The 12,180-nt window shown below is 42.1% G+C and overlaps 1 protein-coding gene across 4 annotated transcripts in view; it reads right to left on the bottom strand.

Moving 5' to 3' along the window:
* Positions 1-12,180, bottom strand: part of LOC148891962 (microtubule-associated serine/threonine-protein kinase 3-like) — a 73,653-nt gene that overhangs the window by 38,072 nt on the left and 23,401 nt on the right. For all 4 annotated transcript variants that reach the window (XM_089007880.1, XM_089007881.1, XM_089007882.1 and 1 more), the window contains exons 3-5: positions 10,296-10,365; positions 5,676-5,754; positions 3,120-3,277 (exon numbers count right to left, since the gene is read on the bottom strand). In XM_089007880.1, coding sequence (XP_088864006.1) covers positions 3,120-3,277; positions 5,676-5,754; positions 10,296-10,365 — 307 coding nt within the window. The remainder of the gene's footprint in view (positions 1-3,119; positions 3,278-5,675; positions 5,755-10,295; positions 10,366-12,180) is intronic.

The following is a 12,180-nucleotide window of genomic DNA, read 5'->3' as shown; positions in this document are numbered from 1 at the left end:
CACACTCTCACACTTTTTTTGTTTCAAGCTCTGTCATTTCCCTTTCGTGTGTGTGTGTTTTCTCACTCTCTGTCTGCCTGTCGCTTTAATGTTTAACCCCCCACCACTGCTGGGTTCTTGACAGACAGACAGAGTGTGTAAGGCGAAAAGTGTGTATCCCAAAAAATAATTTCCCATAGGAAACCATTAAAATTAGAATAATCCGTTCCCATGTCTCCATTAAATATAATTTTCAACTCAATAAGCCTTAAAACTACACACAATATACCTTATTCTATGGACAATAAATGTGCTATTGTATTGTAATGAAAGAAATACACTGCACTGCATAATAAAGTAACTTTACATTTGTGATAGTCATTGATGGCACCTCATTGACACCTGTTGCTTTCTGACTTGTAAGGACTTACGAAACTGAGGGATCACATTATCATTCATCATGTTGATGATTCTCATAGTCTTTTCTGGATGGAACTGTTCAATAAAAGCCTGCACTTCATTCCACTTAGCAGCCATCTCCTCCTCCTCGCCCTCAGATAACAACTCCTGAATGGCCTGCTTCTGCTTGTCCTCTTGAAGGCAAATCAAATCCTCTGTGTTGAGGATCTCATTATGGTCAGCAACAAGCTCCTCAATGTCATCTGCATCCATTTCGAGTCCTGTCGGTGCTGGCAGAGATTTAATTACAACAAAAGGCGCGAGCCCGATGATTCCACGGACCGGGAATGACGCGACAAAAGAAGGCGGGCGGGGGCGATCCGTCCAGCCTATCAAGCTAGGCAAAATAAAATGGTACATGCGGGTGCAAAATCTCGCGATCCCGGAAAGCAACAAACCTACGCGATCGCGGCTAACAATCGCCAGGCGTCGTAATAATGTCACTGGTGAGGTGACAGCGACTCTTTGAAATGTCCCAGTATCGGCGATTAGGGGATTGACAGCGGCTGGCGGAGGTCGGGAGCGGCGGCCCCGCCCCAGCTGTCAACTCGCACGTGACAAGTTCGATGTCATTAGTCACGTGAAAGCATAGAGTAAATAAAGCCTTTGTGTAAAGCATTGTTGCGAAGGATAGTAGCAATGGTGGACTTAGCATATCGGTACCGGCCTGTCTATTTGTCGAATGGTTGTAGAAAGTTCTCTCAGGGAAGTGACACACAGATGTCTCGCAGAGCTTGATCGTGGCGTGGAGTCAAGCAAGTCGTACTGAGAAATTCAGTTTGATGCTGAGCAGGTCTCTGGGAGTTGCGTGTGTGTCTGAGTCCGAGATGATTCTGATCTTCTGTCCCGCGACGGCTGTGCCTTTATACCATTTCCAAGCGTGGGAAATGTGTCAGGCTGAGATTCAAATGAAAGCCGCGGTGCGCACCTGTGACTGCACAAATACACACCTCGGTCGTGTGTCTCAATGATCTCCTTCTTCACCTCGACTGTAATTTTGTTTTGTGTCTTCTTCGGCTGAATACGTGCCTGTGGTGGGGTCTTTTTCGGTCCCATAACAGCAAAAGTATCGTTGAAGACGATCGACGTGTGCACTCATAGAAAGGGGTTATGGTAAGGTAGGCCGGCAGGGGCGCTGTTCGGTCGTGTGCTTTGGTGTTCTTCCGCTGGAGATTACTCTGCCAGCCGTGTGTCACGTCCACTTGAGGCGTAGTGACAAGACTCGAGGGACGACGGGAGGAGGTAAGGGTTGGATCCAAAATACACTGTGAGACAGAGTTCCAATAAAGAGTCTTTACTGAGACACGCACAAAAATAACAAACACAGAGGTAACAATGAGGGCGATAACTGAACAGACATGGTGGTGTGGTAGTAGCGGGGAACTTCCTAGAATACTCCGACAACGACCGTACGGAAGGTGTGGCTTTTATGGCCAGAAGGCACAATTAAGGGAATGGGGAACAGGTGCGTGAGCCGGCTGAGTCAGGAAGGGAGGGGCCGGCTGATAGGAGCAGCAGAGGAAGAGACAGGAGGGGAGGGGCGCGCTCCTGACGGCGACGAAGATGTGACACCGTGGTTGGGGGTGTGTATCGTGCAAACTAGTGCTGAATCCAAGGTTTAATTTTAATAAATTTAACGTTCATAAACCGAAAATTTTGTCTGCAATGTTGTCTGTGAGACCCCATGTTTCTATCAGTTCCAATGTAGCATTACACAGTTGGATTCCTGTGGAACTTTCTATGAATGGCACACCAAGCAGCTTCCCTTCTTCATACTGTGGAGTACCAGAGACGAGCACTGCAAGACTTTCCACTGGGTATCTTTCACCAAGAACATCCCGTAAAAGTTTTCCATCCGTGTAGTGTAACATCCTATCTGACAGTTTCTTATGCAATATATGCGTCAGTGCAATGCTATCATACTACCAAACTGTTTGTGCATTAAAATTAGCTAAAATTTACACAGGTGTTCATGTGTTTTATTGTGCTTACTATCATATTCAAGAAAAAAATTATTAACCTTCATTTGGTACCACTTTGAATGCTACAATGAAAATAAGGACATAATATCCCAAATTTTGCAGCGTTTTTGAAAAATGTCAACAATAAAGTGACATGGCTCTTGAGGCAGGCATAGCCAAGGTCCAGGATCACAATAACTGGTATATTTAGCTAATTTAGACTTTGGAGAGTGGGAATAATATCAGTTTCCATATGTTTGAAGAAAAAGGTCAATTTTGTAGACGTCTAATCAATATATATATTGATATAGATATAAAGAGGGAGAGAGGGGGAGAGGGGTCTGATTGAGAATGACAGAGAACAGGGGAGAAACAGACGCGGGTGGATGGATGGATGGATGGATGGATGGATGGATGGATGGATGGATGGTTGATTGGATGGATAGATGGATAGTTTATGGAGAAATTTCTGGAGAAATTTCTGATAGCAGCGGAGTGTAGGGTGAGCGAGGGACGGAGACGGTTAATATTATATTAATAATATTATAATAATAATATTATTATTATTTTCCCGAAATCTTTATTATCTCATTCGTCTCCATTGCCAAAAACTATCTTGGACTCTTGACAAATGAACAGCTAGATGACAGGACCCAATCACTGAACCCAAATGATTACATCAAGCAAGCAGCCAAATGATTAGCTTCGAATGGATGCCACCTGAGACTGCGCGAGCGAAGCCTGACAGGGGGAGAGGTGTGTCGTCCTTCTTCATCTGTCACACTCTCGCTGCTCCGGAAATGTTTAAACAGGAATTGGAGATCATCTTGCGTTGGCTGGAGCGGAAGCTGATGCAAGAGCTCTTGGGAAGAGGATGACTGACAAAGAAAAAAAGACGTGAGGATAAGCAGGAAATGAATACCAGCGTGTGTTTCAAAACATTTGCTTTTGCTTTATATGGAGGGACATGTGTATGAGGATCATATAATAAAGAGTACCAATGCTTCAAACGTTTGTTATCTTTGTTGTTTTGTTTTGCATTTTTTTAATGTTGGGAGCCTTTTACTGAGTGAGTTGCTTGTTCTGTAGCCACAAAGGGACATAAAGTCTTCTTGTGCCGGTCCCTAGCCCGGATAAATACAGAGGGTTGTGTCAGGAAGGGAATCCCTCGTAAAAGCTTGGCCAAAACAAACATTCGGATCAAACCTCTGAAGATGGAGGACACTGATTCGCTGTGGTGACCCCTTGAAAAAGCCGAAAGGAAAAGAAGAAGTCAGTCTGGATGGAGAATGTGAATTTAAATGTTCTGTTCTGCAAAACAATATTATTTGGCTGTAATTCATCCTCAGACATTTTGGCCATGTGCGTTCTTGCACTCACACCACAGCAAAATGTGTGGACTGGAATTTATGAAAACTTCCATCTCTTTGGACTTTGAAATGCAAACGGGAAACTTCAGGATAGACGATTGGAAATGAATAGGGCGGAGTGCAAAAGTAAGACTAAAAATGGGTGATAAAAAAGGGGGAGAAACCCCGGGTAAGAAAGCAGATATGTTTCATGCCAGAGCTGTATAAAGAACTGACTGAAAGGATCCCTGAATGGGCCTTTGTGTGAAGAGGGCTTACCTCACCGTCTCTGAGCCACGTGGCAGACTATGTTCGAAATTACAGCCGTGTCAGAGGACCCAACAATTGTTTTACAGCCAACTACAGTTTCAGTAACGAGTGTTGAGGTAAAGTATCAAGACCTTCATCACAGAAATGTATGAGTTCCTAAATAAATTAAGTCATGAATTTAATAAATGTATTGAATTTAGTCTGAAACACAGATCAGAGAACCAAGATTTGTTCAAAGCAATCAACAATCCTCTTTGAGAGGACTCGATGATTCATCAGTGCAGCATGAAAAAGTGCTGTGATTCAAGATACCAGACACACCCTGTTATCATGACGAACAAATTTCAACAAGATCACATCTCCATTTATTCCATTGTACAGTATATAACTCAACTTAAAGGACAACCGACGTCTCCAGACAAGTTGTGTCCATAATTTGTAAATTATGTTATTTTCCAAAGATTCCATTACATATAGCTATATTTTACGTTTTAAGACTCGCTCTGAATATTCAGGAAGTCTTGTTTTTGAGTTGGTGACGAGTCCGTACGTGACGTCACGAAAGGACCACTGTAAGGACCGTAAAAAAGATGCATTGTAGCGTCCTTCCATCACGTCAGTGTATTTTGCTGGACATGTTTGGTCTGAGAACCGTGTTGCACCCACAAGCCGCCAGAAGAGGGAGTCCAAGCTCCATATAAGGAATTTATTAGCCTGTGGAAGCAGAGGTGGCCACTGGAGGTCGCCATTTTGTGCCTCTTTTCTGCTGATCCATTGTTGCCCCAATGTTGCCTCAAAATGGCATGGAATAAATTCTTTAATCGATTGCAAACATTTATGCTTTCCTCTTCAGAACTATTTGAATCATATTCATAACTGGATGTGTAACAAGAAAGCATATACTCTGAATCTGAAGCCATTGTTTTGATTCTCCAGCAATGCAAGACGTCTTGGCGTGACGTCACGAACTGGGGGCGGGACTTTCTGAAAATGCCCAATTCGCAGCTCAATTTTTTGCAGATTTTGGACACTTTAAGTCATTTTTACTGGTGTTTTGCATTTGAATAAAAATATCATACTGCGTGTTTTGGGTATTTTAGATGCTACACTCTACTGTTCCCCCAAGCCATTAACTCTTTGAACAGTAGCCCAAATGGAATTGTATAGTGCCTCTTTGCAATGTTTTTGCTGATGATACTAGTGCAGCGTGTTCGACCGGAAACAAATTCCTTGTGTGTTCTACATACTTGGCAATAAAGATGATTCTGATTCTGATGCTATAAATCGTTTTTCTGATGTCAGTTAAAAAACAAAATAGTGACGTCGGTTGCCCTTTAATGTGGACCATTTGGTTCATAAGTGTGCGCAAGTAAAGTCTGGTGCCAGGGTCTCATGAGCCTACGGCGAATCACTTTGAGGTCAAAGAACACTGACTCGCGATGAATGAATGAACGTTCGAGACACTGTGATGCCACAAATCACATACAGTGTTCACTCGTGCAGTTTCAAGCCTGTGAGCAGGTGAGCACTTTGAAAATTGGCAAGGTCAGCTGTGCTTAGCAGCGGCCACAGACAGACATGGTAAAGGTGACTGCAGGGATATAATGGAAGCAAGATACACAGGGACACAATGATATTTCTTTGAATAAAAGCTTACAGATACTGATGAACTGGGTGCATTGGTGCAGTATCCAGAGGAAGGAACTGATGCCACAGACCATCTTCGGCCATCTCCTCTGGTGAAGAAAAACAAAACAGTGAAGTTAAAACAGCAAGTTATATAAAAACAAACACTTTTTTGCTGTAGAGAATAGAAGAATAACATCTATTGTATTTTCTGGTGTGTGAGTCAAAGTCAGCTTTATTGTAAAATAAGCTAATATATATAATAAGGCACATCTATGACCCAGTGACTTATACGCAGGTGGACCTTATACGCAAGTACGCCTTTTATGTGAAGTAATGTAAATTTCTCCACTGTGAGACTAATAAAGGCATATCCAATCCAATCCAATCCAATATTTAGCCACAACAGGGATTGCAACTACAGTAAAGTCTCGTTATATCGATATTCAAGGGAGTCCGAAAAAATATCGATATAACCGGGACTATCGATATATCCGACCCTGTTTGCATGTAATTTTCTCCGTGCGTGCATAGAAATAGTATTGATATAACAGGGACTATCGATATATCCGATATCGATATAACGAGACTTTACTGTACTGTCATTTCCCCCTGGAGAAGAAGTAGGAGTAACCCCAGCCTCTACTGTAGTGACTTATAATGTGGTGTGCCTTATATTTGGAAAACTTTTACATGTTAGTATATTATATTTGGAAAACTTTTTTCATTCATTGAAGGTGCGCCTTATAGTCCAGTTTGCCTTAATAATGGGAGCAGTTTGAAAATACACTTTGTCAAAGGACAACCGACAACACTTTTTTGTTTCCCAACTGACATCAGAAAAACGTTTTATAGCATCTAAAATACCCAAAATAAGCAGTATGATATTTTTAGTCAAATGCAAAACACCAATAAAAATGACTTGAAGTGTCCAAAATCTGCAAAAAAATGAACCCGGAAATGGCCAGTTTCAGAAGGTCCCGCCCCCTTGTTCGTGGTGTCACCAAAAGACATCTTGCCTTGCTCGAGAATCAAAACAATGGCTTCAGATTCAGCGAATATGCTTTCTTGTGACCCATCCAGTTATGAATCTGATTCGAATAGTTCTGAAGAGGAAAGCATACATGTTTGCAATCAATTAAAGAATTTATTCCGTGCCATTTTGAGGTATCTGGGGGCAGGAAATGTAGCACCAAAAAGAGGCAGAAAATGGCAACAAAGCTCCGTGTAAGGAATTAATCAGCCCGTTTCCACAGGCTGATTAATTCCTTACACGGAGCTTTGTTGCCTTCTTCTGCCTCTTTTTGGTGCTACACGAAGTTTTCAGACCAAACAAAGTACAGCAAAATGCACTGACGTGATGGAAGGACTGCTACAATGCTTTCTTCGGTCAGGGGCGTTCCTTCATCGTAACGTGAGGACTCGTCACCAACTCAAAAACAAGACTTCCGGAATATTCAGCGCACGTCTTAAAACGTAAAATATAGCTATATGCGGTGGAACTTTTGTAAAATATGCTCAGTAGAAGTCATTTGAAGCGATTTTACAAATTACCCAAGTAAGCAAAAAAAGCTGTAAATTGTGTTTTTTTAAAGCACAACCGACACCTCCGGACAAGTTACGTCCATAATTTGTAAAATGGCTTCAAATGACTTCTACTGAGCGTATTTTCCAAAGATTCCACCGCATATCGCAATATTTTACGTTTTAAGACTCGCGCTGAATATTCAGGAAGTCTTGTTTTCGAGTTGATGACGATGCCCTAAGTGGCGTCACATTCGGAACGCCCCTGACCGAGAAAGCGACACACAATGCATTTTGGGTATTTTTTTTCATCTGAAAACATCGTGTTGATCGCAACATTAGAAGGAAAACCATAACGCGACGGTGAATCGTTGTGTGTCGCAGCCAATTGTGGTAACACGCATAAAGAAAGTGTAAGTTACACAAATTCCAGCGGACAAATCAGCCCATTTCCAACGGAGCTTGTGCGCCATCTTCTGCATTTTCTGGGTGCTACATTGGAGTCAATATCTACACCGGTTTCATCGCTTGCAGACAGCTCAAATTGAAACGGAAGGACTTCTTTAATTGATTGCAAACATTTATGCTTTCCTCTTCAGAACTATTTAAATCATATTCATAATTGGATGAGTAACAAGAAAGCATCTTCTCCGAATCTGAACTCTCTGAAGCCATTGTTTTGATTCTGGAGCAAGGCAGTTTGTGAAGGAGTATCCTGGTGTGACGTTACGACCAAGGGGTCGGGACTTTCTGAAATCCCCAGTTTCAAGCTCATTTTGTGGTAGTTTTGGGAGACTTTAAGTCATTTTTATTGGTGTTTTGCATTTGACTAAAAATATCAGCCTGCATGTTTTGGGTATTTTAGATGCTATAAAACGTTTTTCTGATGTCAGTTAGGAAACAATAAAGTGACGTCGGTTGTCCTTTAAGTTTATTTAAAAAAAAACATGCACTGCTACTTACAATTTCATAATTTCATATTCAGAGTAGGAAACGCTAACACAAAGTGGGAGCTAGCTAGCTTGATAGGTAGCATGATAGGTAGCTTGATAGGATATTCTCGGGAGTCGGAAAAAATATAGATATAACCGGACTATCGATATATCCGATCCTGCGGCATGTAAATTTTCTCCTTGTGTTCCTAGAAATAGTATCGTAATAAGCAGTACTATCGATATAATCGATATCGATATAACTAGACTTTACTGTATTTATGTATTCATGTGTATATTTTTTTTGTATTTATTTATTTCTGGGGGGAAAGCCCGTTAGGAAGTTGAGCCTCGGATTGAGAAGGAGCAGTGTGGTTTTTGTCCCGGCCGTGGAACAGTGGACCAGCTCTACACCCTTAACAGGGTCCTCGAGGGTACATGGGAACTCGCCCAACTAATCTACATTTTTGTGCTTTGTGGATTCGGAGAAGGCGTTTGACCGTGTCCTTCATGGACTTGTAGAAGGAGTTTGACCAAGTCCCTAGGGGAGATCTGTGGCGGGTGCTTTGGGAGTATGAGGTACAGACGCCCCGAATACAGGTTGTTCAGTCCCTATACAACCAATGTCAGAGTTTGGTTCGCATTGCACAAGTCGGACTCGTTTCCAGTGAGGGTTGGGCTCCGCTTAGACTGCCCTTTGTTGCTGATTCTGTTCATAACCTGCTTTTTAAGATGATGTAGTACTGCAGGGGCCTTCAAGCAAGACTCTCTAATTCTCACTGGTACGTTTCGCGGCCATATGTGAAGCGGTTCGGATGAGAATCAGCACTGCCAAATCTGAGACAATGGTTCTCCGTCGGAAAAGAGCGTAGTGCCCTCTCCAGGTCGGGAGGAGATCTTGCGGCCTAGTGGAGGCGTTTAAGTATCTTGGAGTCTTGTTCACAAATGAGGGTGAGATTGACAGACGGTGCGGTGTCTGCTCTGATGCGGACTGATAGTGTTTTTATACACATCCGTAAACATCCTATTATTACACCCATATTATTTCATGTTTAGTTTAGTCTATATGGATGTATGTATCTTATTGGATTGGATTAGATTGGATTTGCCTTTATTAGTCTCGCAGTGGAGAAATTTACATTTCACAGCAGCAAAGTTATGAAAGAAATGAAAGTAGAAAAGCAAAACACAGGAGCTGCTGGAAAGGCAGCCACTCTCGCGGCGCCGTCTTGAAGTCAAAAGAACAAAAAAAAACTAAATAAGAAATAACATGACAACACAAAGACACAGAGAGACATTAGTTAACTTGTTGCATATGTAGGATGTAACAAGTATTCATTTCCAGTCTAATGTTCTCCCAACCCCTGCCCGTTGCTGATAGGACGACAGATCGCTGCTGTCTGATAAAACTAGGTGAAAAGGGGTGGCCTCGCTCTCTTGGCTTCACGCTCCGACTAGAGATGTTCTTCTATTGTTTACGAGAATAAAGTAGTCTTTTCTGTTCACCATCTATGGTCCCCGCTGATATTTCATCATAAAACTCCGTTGAACTCCGAACCAGAAGAGATACAAGAATTAGAATCCAACAGGACTTTATACCAATCTGTCGTGGTGAAGAAGGAGCTGAGCCAAAGGGTAAACTCTTAATTTACCGGTCAATCTACGTCCCAACCCTCATCTATGGTCACGACCCAGTGAGTAAAATTTGACTGGCCCAGCCGAGGCCCACACACGACAGTGCACTCGGCCCACATACCGGAGTAAATGACGGTCCTGAAGTAGCCCGGCTTCAGCAACCACACTGTGGACCGCACGAGGCCCGTATCGGTGCCACATTCAATCATCAGATTTGGCCCTACTCCAGCTCGATGCCGGGCCAGAACCAGTTCCTTTTTTTTTGTTTGTTTTTGCATTACTACATTATGTCACTTTATATACGACACTAACTCACTTTACATTCAGAAATTACATGTATTGTCTGTTGTCAATTGTCTTTTTAGCCACGTTCTAAGTGCCTTGCACGCTGGGTCCGAGAGGACATTAATTTCATCTGTGCTGTATGTCATGCATATTAGCATATTTGACAATAAAACTGACTTTGACCATTTAAAGTCACTGTTTATTTGATTTTCAATTACAAACTACGTATATTTGATCGTTTGGTCACCATTCAATCAGCTGTACGCAACTCTTACCTGCAGGCACTCTGGAAGTTGGAGCCACTGGCAGAGACATCTCTGGGGCTTTCTGTAGGACTGCTGCCAGCTAAAGAAACACATTGAGTTATAAACTTAAAACTTTCAAACTACTAACAATTAACCAAAATGAAAGGTCGCTATGATCAGACAAACTTTTCAAATTAGTTAGAATTTTGTCAATTAGCCCTATAATGCTATTTGCATTATATTGTATACGCGGGTTCTCACCAATCTCTATCTCACCAACATGATGAATGTTTTCATCAAAAACCCTTTGTATATGATCTGATACATGTATTCAGCCCTCGAGTGTATGATCATGCCTCTACAGGAAGCTCAAGTTTTGTTTTGGTCATTTTCAACATGGTTGATCCCAGTGGATCATGTTTTTGGATTTTTCAGGAAAATCATTGCTGTTTTGGGAAGTTACAGTGAGAATAACATCAACATGTTTAAAGATAGGTGTTTTATTCATTGAAAGAATGCATATTAATTGATTGATACCCCAGTTTTAAAATCCGATTTCCCCCAAATTGTCATTTCACAAGTAATCGACATGATGCTTGCTAAAATGCAAACACACTGTCACGTCCCAAACGAAGCAGAGAGGCGTGATGTTTTGTTTGGGGCAAAGTAAGTAGTTGGATCCCAAAAATAGCAAAGGAAGACAGGCGTACCGTATAAAAACTTTTAATCAGGTGCCGTAAAAATGCATCAGAAAAATTCAAACTCAAACTGCTGGTCAAATTGCTGCTGTGGACTGCAAATTTCCCTATTGTGGGACGAATAACGTTTTCTGATTCTGATTCTGAAATAAGGACCAAGAATGCAAACTATGCGAGAACACAAAGCATTTGCTAAAAGGCAAGGAGAAAAACAAACAAAGGGATACAAAATGAAATTAGACGTACCCAATACGCACATGCACAGACAAAAGAATAAGTATCGTACTAATAAACAACAACGGACCGAGAGCTACGAGAACAACTATGACTATACCAAGATCGCAAAATACCAAACCTGGGGCACAAGCAGTGGCAAGGCGGAATAATTGAAAGGCAAACAAATGACAGAATGACATTCCTTAAATTCGGCAGAATGAATATGCCAGTACTGTTTTTAAATGGGAGGAATGTCGGTGCCATTTTACTGCCGTCGCTGGACATCTCTGGGGCCATTGTGCTTTTTTTGCGCCTGCAATAGGCAGCATCTTTACAGCACCGCTTTGTTCAGTGGAAAGGTCGGTGCTGTTGGACAATCTGCAGCTGGATGGATGCATGGCTTGAGGAGCCCGCGATAGGAAGAGAGCAGCGTCAGCGCAGAGCACCGATGCGTATGTGGAACTGTCGCTGCTTCGAATTGAAGCAGATGTATGTGGGACAGGAGATGTGAGACAATCTCTTTTTATCAATGCATGCTACAGCTGCATGTTTGCTTTCAACATTTAGCTTGTAGTCGACGTACACATTCCACCATGACGTGCCTGATCCACTTCTGAAAAGGATGCTTTGATCCTCTCCTCTTTCATCTAGAACTGCTTCATGTCACAAAGAGGGCACAGCAAGTGCTGAAGAACGAAAGACTGCATCTTTGTGTTGTCATATTTGTTATTTAGTTTGTTTGTTTTTTTTTTTTTACTTCAAGATGGCGCCGCGACCGGCTGCCTTTCCAGCAGCTCCTGTATTTTGTTTTTCTAGTTCTTTCTTTCCTTTCTCTTCCTGCCATAACTCTGCTGCTGTGAAATGTAAATTTCTCCATTGTGAGACAAATAAAGGTACATCCAATCCAATCCAAATACCCCAGAAATTAATGATCCGATTGGCAGCAGGAGTGATACAAGCTGGTAAGCCCAAATCCGCCTCCTGCTGCTGATGATACACAC

The sequence above is a fragment of the Hippocampus bargibanti genome, linkage group LG11 (assembly GCF_051943395.1).
Source record: "Hippocampus bargibanti isolate YZ-2025 linkage group LG11, ASM5194339v1, whole genome shotgun sequence".
Lineage (NCBI taxonomy): Eukaryota > Metazoa > Chordata > Actinopteri > Syngnathiformes > Syngnathidae > Hippocampus > Hippocampus bargibanti.
The sequence above is the reverse complement of the archived record's forward strand: the minus strand, read 5'-3'. Positions and strand labels throughout refer to the sequence as shown.